The sequence below is a fragment of the Sinocyclocheilus rhinocerous genome, unplaced genomic scaffold, assembly GCF_001515625.1.
Source record: "Sinocyclocheilus rhinocerous isolate Xijiao unplaced genomic scaffold, SAMN03320098_v1.1 scaffold2616, whole genome shotgun sequence".
Classification (NCBI taxonomy): Eukaryota; Metazoa; Chordata; class Actinopteri; order Cypriniformes; family Cyprinidae; genus Sinocyclocheilus; species Sinocyclocheilus rhinocerous.
The window spans coordinates 37,599-59,415 of record NW_015656226.1 but is presented as its reverse complement, the minus strand read 5'-3'; the positions used below and the strand labels follow the sequence as shown (position 1 = coordinate 59,415).

The window sequence follows — 21,817 nt, the reverse complement described above, 5'->3', positions numbered from 1 at the left end:
GGGCTTGCGGCAATCACATGTGACGACCCCGGGCTGGACTCCGTTTCGTCCACGGTGAAAGCCGATCCGTGTATTTCCTCAGCGATCAGCACGGATCAGCTCCAGGCATGACGAAACCATATCGTCCTCTTTTGGAAGACCAAACAAAGTGGTTTCGCTTTTACAACGAAGCACACAGCGTCTTCAGGACATGGCTGCAGCGTCAACAATACTACAGCGTGAATAAAAGTTACGCCTTCTTTCTTTGGGTGGACATTTGGGCGGCTTTATGCAAATCTTCCCACATCGTGATGTAGGTATGTGGGGGCGTGTTAGAACGAGCCGTTTTAGGTAGGCGTGGTTAACTCTTAACTTTTATAAAGAATATCTCTTTGGTTTTGAGACTTTAGTGTTTGCAACTTTACAGATCTTCTTTATGCACCAAGAGCTTGTAACACTCCAAAGAGAAAGGAAAAATTTAAATCGCATCATATGACCCCTTTAAGATAAAGAGTATGACAGAGATATGTCAGTCTAACAGCCTTGCTGAAAAAAAAAACAATAGAAACCATCACAGAAATTCTAATGGTTTCCACTGAACCTGAACACTGAACTTTTAACATTAAAACCATTCAAAAATGGTTTCCTGTAGTTTGTTCTGGGACATATTCCATTAGGATTTACTGGTTTTAACAAGCAACCAATAGAAGGCGACCAATTACCAGTAGAGATCAACAGGCACCATTACAGTTTCCATTAAAACCATTACAATTCCCAGTATAAAGTAAAACCATTACAAATTCTGTGATGGTTTCTATTGTTTGTTTGTTTTTTCAGCAGGGAGGAATTATGCCAAGTAACACAACAATGACAGCCATTATTAGGCCTAGTGAATTCCCATCAAGCACATAACAAACTAACATAACAACTGTTTTCACTCTTTCTGCAAGTTACACTGATATCCTAATCCTGTACGTGGTGACAAGTGACCGTCTATGTGTATGTCACTGAATTATTCACTCGACCGATTCATTCAGGAATAATACAAGTGAGTCATTGAATTATTAACTCAACTGATTTGTTTAAAAACTGATTCATTCAGAAATTACTACTAAAGTCGAATCAGTCATATTTAGAACAACATTGGTTTTAAAAGACATAAAAGACACTCGACACATACGCACTAGAACGTTTCATCTTTGTGTTTGCGCTATTTCATTGTCACTATTAAAATACTAGTTTAAACTTCTTATTCCCTCTCTTCCCTACTTTTTGACTGTGCATACCCTAGCAAAAACGGAAGTCTACTTTGGGCTTTTTATTAGTGGCTTCCGTGACCCTACAGAGGACAAGCATATTCTGTTTACAATTTGAGCAAAACTGGGACAAAAGTCCTTTCTTTGACTTTTGACACACGTGATTCATCTATAATCAACATGTTTGTTTTTTGTGGAGTCAACAAGTTTTGTCTTTTTTAAAGCATGATAAGAGGTTGTGGTTTTTCTTCATGTAGGACTTTGACCATTTTTTCAATGAATTTGTTTTTTTTGCTATCATGTTTATGTGGCTCAGATGAGGATATTTGTTCCCTGACCATAAAATAAAGCTCATTCAGCACTGACCTTAACTCCTCCTTCTTTGCTGTATGTTTCCAGGTTCCAAAGAACACCCCACCTTCCAAGCATTTGGTTCTGTCATATTTACACATAAAAGCTGACCATGACCACCATAAATGCCCCTGTGTGTCTCCTTGCTCGGAATGAGTTTTATCGGAGTAAGTGCAGCACTATTTTTAGCTCTCCTCTGTTTAACCAGCTACAGGACACGTGTTATTCTGACTATCTGCAGTGCCCAAAGCTCTGTTTGTGTCTCATGAATGAACTTGTACCTGAATTTACAGCACACATTGTTCCAATTTTAGCCTTATCAACTGACATAGTCATTGACTAATTTGTTGACCAAATAAAAACATCGGTCCCAATTTTGTGAATTGCCAGAAATACACCTTTGATTGCTAAAACTGTTCTGAGTACTAAAAACATATAAAGAAATGTAATATATATATATATATATATATAACTAAAAATGTTTCATATTACAGAAGGAATTACACATTATTTATTTATTTTTAAATACAACGCATGCCTAAGAGGATTTACTCTGTGGTGCTATGGTCAGTTTAAGTTGTTTTCTTTGGATTCTGTGTATGTGTTTATGTATGTGATGGTTTTTGTTTGCAGGCATCTGCCCAACAGACAAAATGAAGGCAGTCAGTAGTCTTTCTGATAACTTAATGGAACCAAAGCAAAGACAAGTGACTGTCTGGGTGACCAAATCCAAGCACCAAGGTATAGCATGAGTTAAACTGAGATCTGTCAATCTATATAGTTGTACATTTAGCCTACTGACAACAAGACCATGTATTTCTGTCTAAATACAGGTTTAGGGTCTATGAGTGATGGCTGGACAATAAATGTGGTTTTAAAGAGCCCGGTATCCAGCGGAACCTCTTCCAAATGACAAAGTCCTGCTGATCGTGTGGTGAAGTAGACATCTGCACAAGAATAGCGTATAGAGCTCTGGGAAAAAAATGCTTCTCTACAGACACAATATGTGAATGTGCTGCTTAAAAGTGCTGTTCCAATAATTATTCTATTCTTTTTTTTAGAGATAGAGATCTTTTTCATGCTAGAGAATAATTATTTTTAGTTTATACGCTATCGTTCAGACTTTTGGGGTTATTAAGTCTCTTCTGTTCACCAAGACTGCATTTATTTGATCAAAAATACAGTAAAAACCATAACACTGTAAAATATTATAACAATTTAAAAGAAGTGTATTCTATTTGAATATATTTTCAAATGTAATTTATTCCTGTGATGCAAAGCTGAATTTTCAGCATCATTACTCCAGTCTTCAGTGTCACATGATCTTTCAGACATCATTTTAATATGCTGATTTGCTGCTCAAGTAACATTTATTATCAGTGCTGAAAACAGTTGTGCTGCTTATTATTTTTTGTGGACACAAAGAGCAGCATTGGTTTGAAATGTAATTTGTTTTTGTAACTTTATAAATCAGTCATTCATCCCTTTTTGAATAAAATTATTAATTTAGAAAAATAAAAACAAATGTGGAAAAAAATTTGTACGGACCCCAAAATGTATTATACTGTATAAATATCAATATAGCCATATGCTGCATTTATTTTGCCTCACTTTACGCAAGACCTGTCCCCACCACCAGTATGAGACAAAGTACTCCTAAAGAACAAATTGGAGAAATTGCAGCTAACAATATGGTGGCTTACCTTGCTGTTAAAAGATCCAAACTTTTAAGAGAGCCATCGTTTATTTGCTTTTTTTCACGCACATCAGCTGGACCAACCTAATCTGTAATATGTGTTTTGACATATAATACTATTAGATTTAATTGTCAAGATTAACTTGACATGGCATTGAAAGTTTTGGAAAAAGCTGTTACCTTTCAAATACATTGAAACATTTTCTATTGCCTGCATAGCCAATATGGCAACTGATTAAACTAACTAGTCATTTACAGATTTTGACATCCTTCAATTCTGCCCATAAAAAGTACATTTCTTTTCGTCTTCAATAAACTACCAATCACAGCACCTGTCACAGTCTCTTAGTTGGGACCTGTTGCTGCAAACAAAGGGGGAGTAATGTCTGAAAAAGAACAGAGTCAGCATGCCACAAAGTATTTATTTGAATTAAAAATAGAAAACTGTTGCTTTTTTGGATTATTTCTGTATGAGGAGAGCTGACATTTCACCCAAGAGCAGTTGTCATGACATTCTGTCTGCCTCAGTTACCATCCAAGAGTCCTGTTTGTCTCCTTGCCAAAGTCCACTTTGAAAGCTGACGCGCTGAATTTAGCTTCAGCATGCTTGTTATATAATCAAATCATTCTTTTTATGAAATAAATAAATGCAGAAGGGGCGCCTTTCCTTCTCTGCACACTTGGAACACAGACAAATTAGTACATGATGATATACACAATTTCCCATAATCATCACTGTCAAACAGTACATCAAAATATCTATGTGCAGATAAACTGAAAATAGTATCTCCTCTCGTTGGCACCAATAGCCTCGTGGGCTATAGCACCATTAGCACCATTGTGCCTTAGGATGTCCCAAGTTCATGGACCTTTCCCGATCTCGTCCCCCTCTCTCTCTCTCTCTCTCCCTCACCCATCTCGCTTCCTGTCTGAAATACTGTCCTATCCTAATAAAGGCAGAAATGCCTAAATAAATCTTTAAAAAAGGGGTCATAGCTACATGCACTTTTACAAGTTGTTTGAACTGAAATGTGTGTTGGCAGTGTGAGTACACAACCACCCTATAATGATAAAAATCCACCCAGTGTTTTTTTTTTAATCTAGTTAAATGTTTTCCCCTTTCTCAAATCGAGCCGATCTCAGATGCCTGACAAGAATGACTCCTAAGCGAATTGAGGTGTTCTGTTGTTGGATGTAATAATGAACATAGCAGTCCTCATTTACTCCCGACATCTGAGCTGCTGAACTCGCAGATGATTACATTTGTTTCTGAAGGGAATGCGCCCCCGATCTACATAAATGCGTCTATGTTTGCGCAAATCATTCATGATCCAGTCTCATCTACAGAAGTGAGTATAATGTTTTGTAATGAATCTTTGCAAATCGCCTTTCCTAATAACGTGTAAATTAGCAAGTTTCACGATGAATGCGGCTAAAGAAAACGTTCTCTCTGAGAACAGCTCAGATAAGAGGGGCGGGGCCAGCAGAGCTCATTAACATTTAAAGGAAAATGCTACAAAAAACGGCTTGATCTTTTTATGAAGACCCTAAAGAATCATATCAACTTGAAAAATGGGTATCCTATGACCCCTTTAATAAAAAAATTTAAAAAACCAAGACCCAATTACAGGGGGAAAAAGGCTGAATTTGTCATTTTAGTATTTGATTATTGCTGCACTTTATTTTAAACGCAGCTTCTAGTACACTATTATACGTATAGTTAATATGCATTATATGCATGGGGTCTTTTCTCTTAACTGCAAAGGGGAGATGGTGGTGTATGGTTTCTTTATAATACAGAAAACAAAATATGAAATAAATAAATAGGTGTCCAATAGCAGTAGTGGACTGTTTAAGACCATTTATTGTGCTGAAAAACACAGGATAAGACAACAAGTAACAAAAACATTTCCATCAGTGTTAGAGATGTGTAAAAATGTACAAATTTTTTTTTTGCAAGTTTCAGCTCTTCCATTTATTATGTGATATATATATATAAAACAATGAATAAAAAAAATAAAAAAATAAAACAGCCCATTATAGGGATGGGAAATTAAAAGAAAAAGAAAAGAGGAGCCGATTCCGTCCCCTAGCATTGGTGTCCTGATCTGGTGTCCAATTCAGGAATGAGGAGAACTCCCCGCCTCCGACTTGCCTCCATCGCTACTTTCGCTCGCTTGCCTCATCACCATCTCCCGGGCAATACATGTCACCTGCCCATTGGTCACACTCACCACCCCTGACCTGCAGAGAGCCAGTCAGATTAAGGGATTTAGAATTTAAAAATTGCTATGTCAAACTAACACCCCTTGTTATGAAATCTAAAATTTGCAACTGCATCTGCAATAATAAGTGCATCAGCACTTGGCAAGGCCTTCGTGTTACATGCACCAACTTGGGTGAAACTCAATGCTGTGACTCACTTCTGCTGAGCCTCCTCAGTAAGAGTTCCCATACCAGGCTGGTTCTGCTTCCCAAAGAAGAAACTCGACCACCAATGACCAGAATCCTGTTTGGGCAGACCTAAAGCACAATTAAACAGCAGGTCAGAACAAGCAAAGCACCACCAGTCTAATCTTCAAATGGATTTAGTACACAATGATGTAGGCACTATCGCTGTTAAAGAGTCTCTGAACAAAGACATGTAGGCTGATGTATGCATGTAAGCAACAGTCCTGTTTGTAATTCACAAAAGTGATTTCCTCAACAGTTGATTACTACGAAGTATCCATTTCAACAGAGCTGTGATTTGGGTGCAAACTGTGCAAATTGCATTGCATAACATGTAAGTGTCTTCATGTCATGTCAAAACTGTTGCAATGAAGTATTGATTGAGGTGGGGGGGTTGAAAAGACTGAAATGAAACGTAACTCACTTGGGTGATGTGGAATAACCTCCCCACTATACTCTGAACTGCCACACGAGCTGCTACTGGATGTAGAGCCAATGCGCCCTGAAAAGGAACAGTCTTATAAGGCAAATTCTCTTTATGATGTCAACTATTAATAGTTGCATTTAACTATAACAGCAAAGCACTCGCAAAGGCAACTTACTTCTGTAGTAGTCGTGAGTAGCAACAAGGGAACCACTAGATGGGATGGCTGCCATTTTACAGACTTGTGTAAATAGTGGCTTTGATGGAAACCCTGTGAAGAGATTGAGACGACATTTAATGTTGAGAATGAATTTAATGTAAATAATACAAACTAGATAATAACTTCTCATCTTAACCCTGAAAATGGATATTAATGAATACAGACAGACTCAGGGAAGGCATTTAAAAACTTTTATCTCTCACGTGTGGTTTAAAACATTGTATTGGTTACATATTTGTCTTGTAATTGTTACTCATTATTACAGTTTAGTGCCAAACCACAAGACTAGCCAAACTGACGTTATGCCACATGAGACATTCATTTCAAACAAGCTTCCTACTGCATTTTTCAGTAGGCTACACGAGGAAGTTACAGTAATCCCATAGGAATTACAGCAGTTGAGAATACAAAGGAAACATTTTTGTCTCAAACGTGAGAAAACATACCCCATTACAGCAAAATACACGACACTAATAGATGTAACGTTACTCTCTTCAAATTCTCTGACCCAAACAATGACCACCCTTTAAAATATGAAGCGTAGACCACCATCTCACCTTCTTTTGCCGCTCTTGCAGATGTTATTAGAGCACCCTACTCAATTCAGTCGGAGGCTTTGGGGAGAAAACGCTAGGCGACGGGGCCCATTTGAAAAGGTTTGGATGGATAAGACCCTCCACGACCCTCCAAAATATCTACCGCAGTGCTGTCTAACAAAAACAATCGGTCGTCGAAATTTATACAGAGAGATGACGTCGACGACTAGCAGTGGTGAATGGGGGCGTGGCCTTTCTCTGCTCTATATAAACCCCTCAGCGCGGAACCGGATCAAACCAGCGGAAGCAAGGCTAGAGCAGCTGGTGCTCTGTTTTCTGGAAATGTTCAGAAACTACGTACGTAGACATTGGTCTTGCAACAAATTGCGTCCACTATACCCCAAAAAGGTTATCAATAAATATACATAAATGAGTCACGAAACAGTTTGGGAATTCACCTTAATAATATTGGACGATTCAATCGGTATTACATCCCTGGTGGTCTAGTGGTTAGGATTCGGCGCTCTCACCGCCGCGGCCCGGGTTCGATTCCCGGTCAGGGAATGAGTGTTTTTGCGATGTTTCTCTATTTCACACTCATGATTTACAGCAAAACAAACGCTATTCACAGCTATTCAGTATTCAACATTAAAAGTGAACGTATAAGTGTAATATTGCGAATTAGTCGTTAATCAGAATATAATCTGCATTTGATGAATAAACACAGTTATACATACCGATGATCATATAAAAAAAACAACAACTGAGGACTGATGTTTGTTTTTTAGCCATAAAGGACAATTTGGGGGGAAATAGATTAATAAATATAAACGATAAAGAATAAAATAAGTCAGACGAATGGTTTTATTTACTGTATTATAATTGTACATTTACTGCTTGTTGTCACCGTTTTGAACTTGGATCCCCGAAGAATACGACATAAAATTTAATTTAAACCATTTTAATTAAATTTCTATTAGCTAATTAATATGGGTAACAAATCATCTGAAAAATTATACATTACGTAATAGCAATTAATATAAGAAAGCTATAAAGTCTTAACTAGAAAATCCAACTTTTTACACCGGGAATACCTGGGCTGGCTGAAAGGCGGACTGTGTATCAATCCTATAGTCTGTATGAAGGGCCAAATATCAAACTTGAAGGCCCTGGATCAAAAGTAAATGTTACATTTTATCCAACTTTATAATATTTACATTTCTAGTCAAATTTAAATCTACATATATTTCAATGCAACAATAAAACAGATGCTAAAACACAAAGATAAGTTGAAAAGATATCCTCCAATGGCATGTTTGCGTAAAATGTGCGGAGCCTGTAGAAGCACATGGCCTCTCCAGTACGTGCTGTACTGCCACCTCCTGGCACATTTATGTCACTAACATTACGAAAAGAAGAGGAAAGATCAAACCATAGGCCATTTGAACGAATGCTTTATTGATATACAAACAACTGACAAAAATAAATGAAGCATTACACCAGTTGTTCTAAAAGAAAACAATCTGAACCTTTAAATCTGAATAGCTAGGCTGAGACCTCTAATTTAAAGCTATATGGTGCCTGTTCCCTAAACAACAGCCTCCCGAAAATGACTACTCAAAATAATAATAAAAAAGTCCTTTCCCTCTGAATGTTCACGACCTTTTCTCATCTTTTCACCGTTTGCAGACCTACAGGGGTATCCACACGTGGATTCCAGTAAAAAATCACGTGATGTTGGCATCTCATCATCTGCACCAGTCAGTCACATGTATGCAATCCCTTGCATCTCACCCAATGAAGCATGTATTTGTCATTGTGTAATATACTGAAACAAGGCCACCCACTGACACCCATATAAATGAATGAAATATCAGAATAGAACTGATAAAAATTAAGAAAAATAAGAGATTACACTTGCTAATAATGAAATATACTCCAATATCTTTCAGGTAAAAAGTGACTGTGCTACCATACAGACAACACTAGTGTTCATGTCTGTTGGGAAAAATCAACAAATGCCACTAACAAAAGAAATTAGACTTAGCAGGACTTACTCGCCACTTGACATGTTGGATAAGTGCACATGAAAGTAACAGCATTTTTATTTCTTAAAATTGAACGGTGATCTTTGTGATGTGATAGTTTGGTGATAGTTTGTGTGTGTGTAACATTCTGACAACAAAAGGTCTATGGCATCAACTAACTGGCACACACAGCATGGCACAAAGCAAAGGCAAGCGATTTCCGATGTCAACAACATAAATAAAACATTCCTATCAATGAAAAAAAAATAACTGAAAGAGCAAAGGTAAAAAAAAATTTCAAAAAAAGAAAGCAAAAAACAACTTTGTGTAACATGTTTTTACCAGCAACAGACCAATAAAGCAATAGAGTGCGAGTGTAAGGCCGACTGAGAAGGTCAGAAATTCACCAGGTGTACAGCAAAGCATCGCTTCACATTGTACTGAGAGTAAAAAAACAACTCAACTGAATGCTCAGCAGCAAGTTTCTTTATTGGTCTAAAATCCTCCCCCCTTCAGATGTAAATGTTTCTTCTTTGTGTATTTTGTACCCCTCTGCTGCCTGATGAATGCTGCTTGGCAGTACTGTTTAAATATAGTTATTTGTATTCCTTTATAGTCATATATACGGTAGATAAAAGTTATGTAAAAACATTATGCAAAGCAGTGTAAAATAGTTTCTAATACAAAATGATTCATCATTTGTCTTCTTTTGTACAACCTGTGATGATTTCATGTCACAGAATCTGTACTACGTGTGTGTGTGTTTTCAGTGAGATGAGCAAGCACATGCTAGCAGTAGGTGGAGGGGGATCAAAGGAGACATAGGAAGGAGGGATGAAAGAATTCAGAGAGAACGGGAGAACTGGGACAACGGAAGTGTGGGTGTAGTCAGGATTCACAAAGAATGAGATGAATGTTTAAATCAAGAGGGTGGGCTCTCAGAACGGAGCGTTGTCCTGCACCGGGTTTGACTCGTTCGGAGAGTGAGCACTTTCACCATTGGCTTTGCCTCCAACCACCTTGTACTGAGACACACAAAAACCATTTAGAAGCATGCAGGACACAGAGTTCCCAGGATAAAGAAAAAAAATCTTTTTTTAAATCAAGTATAAAAAGCATGTGTCAAGTTACACTTAGACATGCTCTACACAACATTTTTTAACAAAAGTTTACAGTTAGTGATTAGAAAATTATCTGGTGTAATTATAAAGTAAAAAGTCTCAAAATATATGATTATTTTCCAAAAAGTCATTCAGTTTTTTTGGGGAAAACTGGCCTTGAGGGACTTTAAGGGCTCTCCATACAACATTGATAATAATACATGTTTCTTGAGCAGTAAACCAGAATATTAATGATTTCTGAAGGATCATGTGACACTAAAGACTGGAGTAATGATGCTGAAAATTCAGCTTTGCTTTACAGTAATAAATTACATTTTAAAATATATTCAAATAGAAAAGAGTTGTTTTAAATTGTTATAATTTTTCACAATATTAAAATGTTTTTTTTTTTTCAAATCAATGCAGAATTGGTGAGCATACGAGACTTCTAAAAGTCTTAGTGTATTTGATATAATTTCTTGTTTCTGTTTCTGCATGATTGTACCACATGCCTTTGATTTGGTGGACAAAAGTCTTTGTTTTTGTCTTTGTCAATATTTGAAATATATTAAATGTATTTTTGAATAAATTAGTAGATTAAATGAGCATCATGTCACTGACCCAGTTTCAAAAGTGAGCCTTACCTTGATGTTTCCAACTTTGTCCTCAAATGATTTGAAGGTTGGAGAGTTCCTATTTAACAAAACATGCATTAATCCCAGAAGAAACATTACAATTAATTAGAAATGAGAAAGTGGGCTCAGTAAAGTAACTGGCAGTTACACACCACAAGCATGCAAAGAAAAAACTTTTATCGAGCTGTATGAGAATATTCAATCCAGCAATTTAAACAGTTTAGTATTATTTGTTTTGAAAAAAAAAAAAAAAAGTATATATATTTTTTTTCACACAAATGACTAACATTTTAATGTCTAATGAATCAGAAACCATCTGAGTTGAGGGGCAGTGGTTTACACTAGTACTTTACCTCATAGTTGGCATACTTATTGAATGGCGAATGGAGTAGTTGCTACTTTGAAAGCATTAAAAGAAGAAAAAGTTGTGTATTAGCAAGCAAGCAGGACAGCAAGTGAGAGATCAGCTGGGTTACACCACAGACTGCTAGTTTATCCGAGATCTTTAAAAATCACATTTGTTCACACATAAAATAGCATGCTGTCATGCATAATCAAAATTAGCTGGGTTTTGGAGCTAAAATAACATTAAAATCAATTTTGCATTCAAATTATATTTAAATACATTTTTAAAAATAAAATGGGCTTGGTATTACAAACAGAGCTCTATGTTAAGCATTAACTTTTTGATGACATTAATCAGTCTTACCCAAAGGAGTTAGAGAAAGGAAGAGCTCTGTAGACCAAGCAAGGGCAGCGTTTAAAAAGAAAGGGGGAATACAAAACCAATCAGGTTGGCCAAAGCAAGCAGGAAGAACAAATTATGAGAACTATTGTTCTGATATTGAGGGAATATGGAGAACAGCGAAACGAACCAAAAAACAATCAAACCATTACATAGGGCTGAATAAGATGGATAGATGTTAATGACACAAACAATGATAAAAGTGGCTAATAAATCTGAGTTATAAAATTATGTGTCTGATGAATGAAAGATGACATTTGGATCGACAGAGCAGTAGTTTTATTCATAAAACATGGCTGAAGTTTTTGACCTGTTGAATGAAGCTATTAGCTTCTCTTTATCACACACTAGAGACTGATCTATTGAGCAGCTAATGATTTTGAGACTTATAACTAAGTCTCATGCCCTCTGCATGTCAGAACACGGAGTATCTACTACCAACAGGTCACGTTCAATAGAAGGAAATTCAGGCTTTCATAAAACTCCTTCTCTTCTGCATTCTGTTTGTGTTAGGAGTGGAGAGGGAAGTTAAATAAATGTGTGCAAATAACAGTAAGAACAGAGACAGTCTATGCAGTAAAGTGAATCAGGAGCCAGGAAAACAAGTTAGGTAGAGCTTCTGTTCATCATATGCAGCTGAAGTGGCTCTGCTGACTGTGGCTGCACTGCATTAACACTCATTATGGATAATAATGGCTTCACAGTGATGATGAACGGCAGCAGGATATGACACAAATGCAAACGCGTGGATCAATAACCAAAGAGAGCAGGGACAGAGGAAACACAGGCATGAAGGCTTTGTTCACAAACTGTAGGCAAATCCAATTCAGTTTCTAATCCAATCTTTTGTCTGCATTGTTATTTCATTAGACTTCAATGCACATATGGATGTCGTTTTCAGAATCAATGAATTTTGGGTGGATTTTTGTTACATGTCTAAACAAAGCCAAAGAAGACAATGAATAAAATCAAAGGCATGTGATGGAGATCCAATATAAGTCCATGAAATGCCATATAAACACACACACAGAAATGCAGTTTAAGACAAATCATGAGCAGTTTTGACACAACAGAACTGAAATGCTCAGCTAGGCAAAACACATTAACCAGGAACCATGTGTTAGTCTTAATTCATATTACCCAAGAAAAGCTAAATTAAATAAAAACATGCGAGTTAAACGAAGAGATGCAAATCTAAGCGATTGCGGAGTCACACTGTAATTTGTGACTGGAATAAGACTACTAGAGAAACACAGGAAGAACAAGGGTGGGTATTTTGACTTGTGCCATACCTCATGTCACCCAGTTTCCTGCTGATGGCCGTGCCAACAGTGGAGAGGGCGGCTGAGGTCTTCTGTCCAGCCTGAGACAGCGTTTCCTGAGTCTTTTTATACCTGCAAGAGGCAGGATGCAAAGAGAAAAGGAGGTGGGGGGAGAGAGAGAAAGAGAGAAAATACAAAAATCATGTGAAACTCTTCAATGTCCATGAACCTCTCCACTTCTCAGGAGTTAGTCAACATGACCACAGCCTCCAGATGACAAAAACCAGTCAGAACTCTTAAAGTCATCCAAGAAATGTTAGTTGGTCATACACTACCATTCAAAAGTTTGGGGTAAGATTCTGTTTTTAAAAGAAACTGATACTTTTTTTTCTTTCAGAAAGGACACATTACATTAATCAAAAGTGACAAATGGTATGGCAAAAATGTTACAAAGTATTTCTATTTCAAATAAATGCTGCTCAGTTTAAATGTTGTATTCATCAAAGAATCCTGAAAAAAAAAATGTATCACATTTTTCATAAATACATAAAGCAGCAAAATGGTTTTCAACATTGATAATACTAAGATCATGAAGGATCATGATTTCTAAATCAATCTGAAGAGACTGGATTTTGTAATAATATTTCATAATATTGCTGTTTTACTATATTTTTGATCAAATAAATGCAGCATTGGTAAGAATAAAAGATAAAAAATAAAGAAAATCTTACAGACCTCAAACTTAAATGGTAATGCAAATCTACAGAGTAAGCACATTTGCAATTGCAATTCACACTACTTAGAAACGCAATATAAGGCTGTATTATCTAATAACCCAGCAACAAAATATCCATGAAGCATAGCAAGCCACCTTAAATCAATCTTTTAACCCTTCATGACCTCAATGAGACCAGAAAACATCCTTGAAAACACACAAAATGAAGAAAGAATTAAGTAACTCACACTTCAGAGCTGGCAATGTCATCCAGAGTGGCAGAAGCTGAAAGATATCTACAGTACAAACGAACAGGGTAATACATTCAAATCTCCACACTCTTAATCATAACGTGCTTTAACACACACACATACAACATTTCATTTTTAAAAAATTATGATTATACAGTTATGTTGCCTCACAAACAAAACACAAGCACTGCTAAACTGCGCAGGCAGAAACTTGTGTGCTCAAATAAGATGTGTGAGTATACTGGAGCTTTCAAGCACAAAAAGTCACAGACAGCCAATCTTGAAAGTCAAAAAGACATTACAAACCACCTTGGCTATTGGGAAAGACGTAGCATGTTAGCAAAGTGGATCCTGATGTAATATTCATGACTACAGCAAGTACACAAAACTGCAGAATGGACTCAGGAAGCATTAATTGGCCTTTACCGCTACAGACGTGGCATTCATTCATCTGAACATGACAAGACTTTCCTTACACAAACACATGCTCTCTCCGTAGATGTCTCTGTCTGAATGTGATTCAAACGGTGTGTGTAAAGAGGGAAGTGGGAGATCTCTCACACACTCATGATAACATAGCCTGTCTGACAGGTTCAGCTAAACCTCCAACTACATCAGGACTGCCACTAAAAGTCATGAGACCTGTGGAAAACCATAGAGGACCTTAGTCTCATGACAGGGCCTGATTCCAGAGTATCACTCTCATGACAGCCCTGTCTATACAGCTAAACCTGTCAGAATTACTGTAATACTATTTAACTTAAAAAAATCACACTGAAAAAACTCAGAGTTGGTTCCTCTGACTTTGACTTTTTTGATATGTTAAGCAAAATGGCAGCGGCTTCAACAGTTAGTAGTAGCTAACAACCTGTTTGATATGCTATTTTATTATAGGCAGAGTAATCTGGTGCACCTTTGTTTAATATTTTGTAAAAGTACACACACTACCATTCAAAAGTTTGGGGTCAGTATGATTTATTTATTTTTTTTACAAATTAGTATTTTTATTTATTAAATTCTTCGAAGTGAGAACAATAACTTCTATTCAAAGAATCCTGAAAATATATGAAAACAGAAATATTAAGCAGCATAGCTGTGTTTAATATTGATAATAGTAAGAAATCTTTATTGAGCATCAAAGCAAGCATATTAGAATGATTTCTGAAAGATCATGTGACTCAAAAGACTGGAGTAATGATGCTGAAAATTCAGCTTCGTCGTCACATGAATAAATTACATTTTAAAACATTCATATTAAGCAGCATAGCTGTGTTTAATATTGATAATAGTAAGAAATCTTTATTGAGCATCAAAGCAAGCATATTAGAATGATTTCTGAAAGATCATGCTGAAAATGATGATGCTGAAAATTCAGCTTCGTCGTCACATGAATAAATTACATTTTAAAACATTCAAATGGAAAACAGTTATTTTAAACTGTAATAATATTTCACAATATTACTCTTTTAAAAATCACCTTTGTTCAAAAAAATGCAGCCTTGTTGTGCTTAGGTGACATCTTTCAAAAACATTTTAAAAAAATCGTATATCAACCCCAAACTTCTATCGAACTTTTGAATAGTAGTGTATCTACAGTATAGAGATGAATTAATGTAGCGATTAATTATTTGCAGACATAAACAAAGCACTGCTACAGAGACGAATAATTTCAACAAGCAAGGATGTGAACAGCTGATTTGAATTTCATCGGCCGATAATTCAGATATGGTACATGAACGCAGCATAAGTTTTAAAGAAGCAAACAGCTGGAGGATCCTGAGTATCTCAGAGAAGGAATACTATGCATGTGTGGACAAAGAGACTGAAGGGGAAAAAAAAAAAGAAGAGTCAAAAATACGTGAGACATGATTCAGTGTTTCAGACGCCCACTTCAACTAAAAAGCAAAAATACCTCTGGCCTTCATCATGTGGCAAAAGTTTCAGTTAGTCGAGTGGAGCATTTATGGGGCTGATAAATATGTACATTGTATTAGAGCAGGTTAGAGTCAATGATACAAGAGATCAGATCATAGCATCTCTGTTTGAGAGACAGGTTTTAGTGATTTGTGTTGGGCTGTATTTGATATGCATGGTTTTATTTAACCCATCAAGGGGTGGAGCATTTGAACACCTGGATCTATATTTGATGCACTGCATCCATTGATTTGTGATCACCAGAGCAGAAAAACCCCAAGGCAGCAGTTAGGCCTATGTCTTCTCCTAAAACACACTGGCTTCAGGTGTTCAAATGCTCAATTCTCACTGACAGCTCGAAAGTAGGTGAGAGGAGTTCATGCATTCACTGCAAATACTCGGTCAAACACTCACATATCACACCCTGCAACCTTCTCATTCCACTGGCCCAGCTTCTCTGACATCACCACATAGCTAAAAAACACCGACGTGGTTATGTGCTGCCTACAGCAGAGCTCAACGGCACAGCACTCAAGCAAAATATGGTGTTACTGATAACTACCTCTGACTGAAAACAAACCAATAACTCCATGGTTTGAAGTACTGACAGACTGAAATATTGGCTAGGCAAATTATTCTGCTGATATTTGGCCATATTTTGGCTAATTTTAATATATTTGAGTAGATACTGTGCAAAATAAATGCTTACTTTTGTGTATACATTTTATGGATACAATGAACATTATGAATAACAGGCTGATATAACAGGCACTTTATCCTAAACTACCCACAGGGTTATTATGCTATAGCAAAAATGAAATCACATGTTTTGGTAGGCTAACATTAGACTACCAGAATAGTAGTCAACTGCACATCAAGGCAGTCTTGGCCCATGCAACCTGAGGCTATTAAGGGCCCTAGGTACTGACCAGGACCATAACCTCAGCAAAGTCCTGTAAAATACTACACATACTCATAAAACCACCAAAGTTTTTCCACCTACAGGATCAAAAACAGCAAACATCTGTTGTTTGTCTCAGATCTTGAGAGTCACACTCAAACCAATGGCCATGAGCTCCAGCTTGGAACACAATAAATTGTGGTGATTCATGTCTAAGTCGACTACAATCCTCCCACAGAGCCCTTTGAAACTGGACTGCCGTTTTTCAACTGATAAAAAACAATTACACTGAAGGACTTTCAGCTGATGGCATAGATGCCAGTCTATAATATACACAGAAAACAATGGTCATCTCTAGGGTAGGGCTGGACGATAAATGAAAATGCCATCGAAACTTTTCTGAAGACAGTCAGTTCTCTTCAGAGATACATTCATATAAAACACCGGCGCTGCGTTTTGATTTTGAAACGTGCAGTGCTCATGTTTATTCAACGAAGTCAAACGGCACAAATAAATCAATGTATGGGAAACTGGTAATGTATATCGAAATATCGGAAATGTGTTTAAAAATCATATCACCGTTATTGAAAAAAATTATATTGCGATACATATTGATATTGAATTATTGTCCAGCCCTACTCTAGGGTTGGGTGATGTCTACCAAATTGGCATGGGACGATGACTGCAGTGAAACATCGTGATGGGGGGTGGTTATGGGTGTGCCCGAAGCGTGAAACAAATAACCCGTTCTAGGGAGCCACTAAAAGGTTAGCCGCTTGTTAGCGGTAGCCTGTTGCATTACAGTACCGATGTCAGCTTAACATCGTGATGGCTGTCAGCCATCGGCGATGGCATCATCTATCGGCCCAACCCTAGTCATCTCCTCTGTCTGAACAGGCACTCAAGAGCTTTTTCTAATGTTTTTATTTGATAATGTACAATCCTGCAGGAAATGCAACTGGACACCTGCGACTCTTTATTTTTAGGCTGATTTCCAGCAGCATGAAGCGAGAGGAATGTGTGTGTGCTGGAAGAGAGCGCATTGAAGCTGGATTAGTTAGAAAGGCTTCAGTTCTCCCATGAATTCCTCCGCTGATAGAACCAGCTACCAACTTGCATCTGCCATCCTGCAGAGTCGTCACCCATTTGCCACTTCAACAAACCCTTTTAGTTCTAAATTTTGTCCAGAATTATGTCAAATCACTGTCATTCCTGCAGGGTCTGTGAAAGAGGTTTAGGATTCGACTTTGCATATGGCAACCCAGAAGACTGTATCTGTTACCTCCTGGGTTTGAGTATGCAGGACATGTAGAAGGAATGCATTCTTACGCGTTTGAGGTCTGGACGTCCTGCCAGCTTTTGGTGACGTTCTGTTTGAACTCGCTCAGGGGGCTCAGGCCCAGTTTACGCTTCAGCTCCGACGCGTGGCGCTCTTTAGCCGACAGCACCTGCTGCAAGGTGTGGATCTCCTCCTCAACCTGACAGGATGTCACAGTTTGTTCAAAGACGTAAACAACAACTCCGTAACATGAATATGAATTACTTCTATTTATAATGAATCACTTTGAATTAACATGTTAATTTAACAGCCCTAATCTTAAGATATACTGGAGAAGATGAGCAGATCATCAAACCTCTGGTCATGCAGTGGCTGTTGGTGTTTACCTTGGTGAGCTCCAGTCTCAGTTCCTCGGCCTCCTCCTCCGTCAGACCCGGAGGGAAAGTCCCAGGACTCACAGCGGCTGCCCCCCTCTCTTCAGGCACGTCTGAGAGAGAGTCAGAGTCCAGGCCTTTATGTGGAGAGTTCAGATTGATGTCTGTAAGATTGAAAGAGAATGACATGTGTTAAAGATGAAGTGCATAATTTCAGTGACACTAAACAATAGTAAAACAAAAATAAAAAATTAAGTGAAGCTTTTTCTTAAAACATGTATGAATAAATAATACTAATAAACTGATCTCTTGAAGTTATTTCAAGAAAACGACAGAAAAAATTATGAAAATATATACAGTAGTCAAACCAAAAATTATTCATACACCAGATCTAATTTTTTATATTTTTTTACTAGTAGGTGCAGGACACTATAGTTCATTTATGTAAGTGAGGATAGCAAAACAAACTGTGACATATTATACCCAAAAATTCTTCATACAGTGGACTACCAGTAAAACTGATAAAAATTTGGGACCAAAAATTATTTTTGTCTTTGACCTGACCATGTTTTGCTTAAGTGTTTTTTCTTTAATTGCTAATGCGACCTTTTTACACCACAGACTGAACAAAATTAAGCATTGCTTGGTAATTGGTTGACCTAAATTGGTATTATCTAATTGTGTACTTAAATTTAACAGCTGATAGCTATTCAACCTAATTCATTACATACTTTTCTATCAAGTTATCTGACGTTATCAAGATGAATTTGTTCTGACACAGTTTAACTATGAGTTCTTGTCATATTTTATTACCATTTTCTAAACTATAGCGAATGAACTGTGATATTGTGACACATGTTGAAGGTGTCTGAATAAATTTTGGTTTCACTATTTATGTAATTCAAATTGCTGCAGAAATTGCACTGTAACTAACATGTGTATTAGATTTGAGGGTATGTATTGACAAAATTCACTTATAGCAGCTATAATTAAATTTTCGTCTAGGGAAAATGAAACCAAAACATTGATGACTCATCCTGTACTACAAAGATTTTTGGCCAATCAAAGGCTCTCTAAAATGACATAACTAAAGCTTATTAATCCTTCGATTTGTTCCACCCAAATGTACCTTTTCCGTGGTAAATACATTAATTTAATTAAATTTAAATGTATGCATTTAGCAGACGCTTTTATCCAAAGCAACTTACAGTGCATTCAGACCACATTAAAAAAAAAAAAAAGTTAATAAATATATATTTTTTGAATACATAACCACAAAAAAGAAAAAGCCCTTGTTTCATTAATTTAATTATGTTATTTATCCTGTCAGCATGAACCTATAATCACTCTTCACACAAGCATTTTATCTAACTCGCATTCAAACGTAAAAGCATAACAGCAGAAATTTCAGTACAATGAAAGTGAGTGAAAATGCATTTATATAAATACATATAATATACAGTGCATTGTTCATATATTTATTGTTTATATATATTTTTTCAGCCATTCAATAAGCACGTGTGCACAGTTCAAAGGTTTAATCAAACTTTTTCAATTTAGGTCAGTCTGTGAAAGAGATGTCACGTGGGTCTGAGCTATATTAATGAGACATGTCATCAGCCACTCACTGACCCTAAACTGCCTATTTAAATAGCATCACATAATATGGCACAACAGATAAAGGATTGGTGTTGTCTTTACTAATGGTTTAATAATAATAATATCCCAAATCCAAGTTGAAAATCGCCACGCCACAAGCGCACACACCGAGAAACGGAACCATAATTTCCCTATCAGTTGTGATTTCGATGTGAATCAAATTATTGTAACGCAAACACCTGCACTCAGCCTCGATGTGTTTTTGTTATGTATTAGTAACCTGATCGCCTGCCCTGCCTTTCACCACCACACATTCACAACGCTGGGATCCAGAGATAAGGCTACAGTTACTCTACATTACGCCATAAACGTATAAGCGGTTGTATCAATCCAATGTTTGTGTTTGATTGCTTTGTTTTTGTTTACCTTGATTGGCGGAATCCATGTCGTCGGTTGAGATCTTCAAAACGTTGTCTTGACAGTTACGTAATTCAGAGGAAAAAAGCTCTGCGAGGCGTAAATACGTGTCTTCCCTCTACTACCAAAACAGCCAAAAGCGCTTGACAAGCCAACACAGGATCCCGAGCGATCAGCCAGCTCAGCTCAGCTTGAAGAGCTGCCCAAGTGCGCTTTCCTTCCGGCGCCCTGAGATGACGTCTACTGTGTCCTGAGCTCAACGAAATAGCTGAGAAAAACATCACTTTTGGCCCATACTGTTATTTCATTTTAGGAAACGAATCTTTAGGATCAGTGCTTAAGTGCTTAAGAAAAGCATGTCATTTACAATGAACAAACTGAATACAAGAAACTGAACGCATTAAACTGTTGTAATAAGAAAACGGACGAAAAGGGGGGGTTTTTTAACAGTTTTTCTACAAATGCCATGGTTAAACTATGGTTGGTGTTGGTAATTTGTGGTTACCATGGTTTAACTATAGTTAACCTGGTTTTCTTGGGTTTTATTTGTAGTAAAACCATGATTAAATTTTGGTGAGAGACTTTGTGTCAGGCTATGCGCAGACTTTGATTTATTCATCAATCCCTACGGCTAGACAACTATTTAAATTATTTCTTATAGCATTGGCGAGGTGCGATTAGTGAAGAGATTTCTCTTCAGAGATGCGTTCACGGATCGAAATCAATCGGTGAAAGCGATTCTTGAATCAACAGCTTACCGACTCACTGATTGAACCGAGAACGTTTATAATCACGAAATCAAAATGGACTTTTCTTATTTTTATGAAACATTGCAGTTTTTATTATAGTTTTTTTTTTTTTATCCGTGCACATTATTATTTTATATAGGCAAATATTGCAGTGTTTATAAACGATTTATCCATGCACATAATTATTTTAATATTTATGTGCCTTTAATCAAAACAACTTCCTTGCCGCGTCACTGTTTCTGATATTCCACTCTGAGTCAAAACAACAAACAAATTCATTCCAGATGGAGAAAATCCCGTCCTACATTTGACTCATTTGAGAAGCAATATGTCACAATTGGGAAGAAAAGACAGTTGCAACTTTCCTTTCGTGTCAACTTTCAATTAGATGTTAATCATACAGAGCCCCGCAAGACATGAGGAAGAAAAAATTAATATTGTGCCACAAAAAAAAATTTGCTCCCACAACTTGATTGTGGCTACATTTTATTAATTTGTTGATTTAATCATAATTTGCACCCTCGTTTTTATTTAGTTAAATCGTAGCCCACAAATTAGGCTATACCTAAAACGAGGGAATAAATTAACAAATTCTTAATTCATGGCCCCAATGTTTTTCCTTTGCATGTCCTGCGCTCAGGGGCCCGTTCTTCATACGTATTCGTACGTGTTATATCTCTGGATTTGATTGTTGACGATTTGGCATGATCTTGGATTGTTTGGTTCTTCGAAGCTCATCCCGGAGTTGCTGTCATAGCAACAGGTCCATAATCTTAAACCTGCTCGGGAGCAGGTTTATTTCATGTAAACAGGATTAGATTGCATCTTTTTAAGCAGAATTGATACTTAAAATCTGTCCACTACCACCGCTACTTTATTACAAGACTATCCTACTGATCCAGGGACAATAATTTAAAATAATAATCATTTAAAAAT

The 21,817-nt window shown here is 36.9% G+C and overlaps 2 protein-coding genes, 1 long non-coding RNA gene and 1 other non-coding gene across 11 annotated transcripts; 2 read left to right on the top strand and 2 right to left on the bottom strand.

Annotated features, from left to right (window-relative positions):
* Positions 1 to 1,675: 1,675 nt before the first annotated feature.
* LOC107719915 (uncharacterized) lies at positions 1,676 to 2,743 on the top strand. The gene is made up of 3 exons (XR_001637563.1): positions 1,676 to 1,753; positions 2,220 to 2,327; positions 2,420 to 2,743. It is a non-coding gene; the product is annotated as an uncharacterized LOC107719915 (long non-coding RNA).
* Positions 2,744 to 5,325: 2,582 nt separating this feature from the next.
* LOC107719911 (pancreatic progenitor cell differentiation and proliferation factor B-like) lies at positions 5,326 to 7,111 on the bottom strand. Its single transcript, XM_016527460.1, has 5 exons — positions 6,935 to 7,111; positions 6,336 to 6,428; positions 6,158 to 6,235; positions 5,706 to 5,805; positions 5,326 to 5,526 (listed from the first exon to the last, which is right to left on the bottom strand). Exons 2-5 carry the CDS (start codon positions 6,388 to 6,390, stop codon positions 5,403 to 5,405), a joined length of 357 nt encoding a protein of 118 aa, XP_016382946.1. The 5' UTR covers positions 6,391 to 6,428; positions 6,935 to 7,111; the 3' UTR covers positions 5,326 to 5,402.
* A 294-nt stretch (positions 7,112 to 7,405) lies between these two features.
* On the top strand, positions 7,406 to 7,477 carry trnae-cuc (transfer RNA glutamic acid (anticodon CUC)). Its single transcript has one exon. It is a non-coding gene; the product is annotated as a tRNA-Glu (tRNA).
* A 1,523-nt stretch (positions 7,478 to 9,000) lies between these two features.
* LOC107719909 (tumor protein D54-like) lies at positions 9,001 to 20,396 on the bottom strand. Of its 8 annotated transcripts, none has more exons than XM_016527452.1 (9): positions 20,142 to 20,396; positions 18,129 to 18,280; positions 17,793 to 17,941; positions 13,646 to 13,693; positions 12,713 to 12,814; positions 11,385 to 11,411; positions 11,029 to 11,073; positions 10,685 to 10,733; positions 9,001 to 9,965 (listed from the first exon to the last, which is right to left on the bottom strand). In XM_016527452.1, the coding sequence occupies exons 1-9, from the start codon at positions 20,158 to 20,160 to the stop codon at positions 9,879 to 9,881; spliced, it is 678 nt and encodes a 225-aa protein (XP_016382938.1). In that variant the 5' UTR covers positions 20,161 to 20,396; the 3' UTR covers positions 9,001 to 9,878. The 8 variants fall into 8 exon arrangements, with proteins under 8 accessions (XP_016382938.1, XP_016382939.1, XP_016382940.1 ...); XM_016527453.1 differs by having other exon boundaries at positions 11,029 to 11,070; XM_016527454.1 differs by lacking the exon at positions 11,385 to 11,411.
* Between the last annotated feature and the right edge of the window lie 1,421 nt (positions 20,397 to 21,817).

Excerpts from the sequence above, each read along its gene's own strand:
- LOC107719909 (XM_016527452.1), bottom strand. Across the intron at positions 11,412-12,712 it reads AGGAAACTGGGTGACATGAG|AGCTCTTCCTTTCTCTAACT; the intron begins GTATGGCACAAG and ends CTTGGTCTACAG. Across the intron at positions 9,966-10,684 it reads ACAAAGTTGGAAACATCAAG|TACAAGGTGGTTGGAGGCAA; the intron begins GTAAGGCTCACT and ends TGTGTGTCTCAG.
- LOC107719911 (XM_016527460.1), bottom strand. The coding sequence starts at position 6,390 with ATGGCAGCCATCCCATCTAGTGGTTCCCTTGTTGCTACTCACGACTAC. Across the intron at positions 6,236-6,335 it reads TACTCACGACTACTACAGAA|GGCGCATTGGCTCTACATCC; the intron begins GTAAGTTGCCTT and ends GTTCCTTTTCAG. Across the intron at positions 5,527-5,705 it reads ACTGAGGAGGCTCAGCAGAA|GTCAGGGGTGGTGAGTGTGA; the intron begins GTGAGTCACAGC and ends GGCTCTCTGCAG.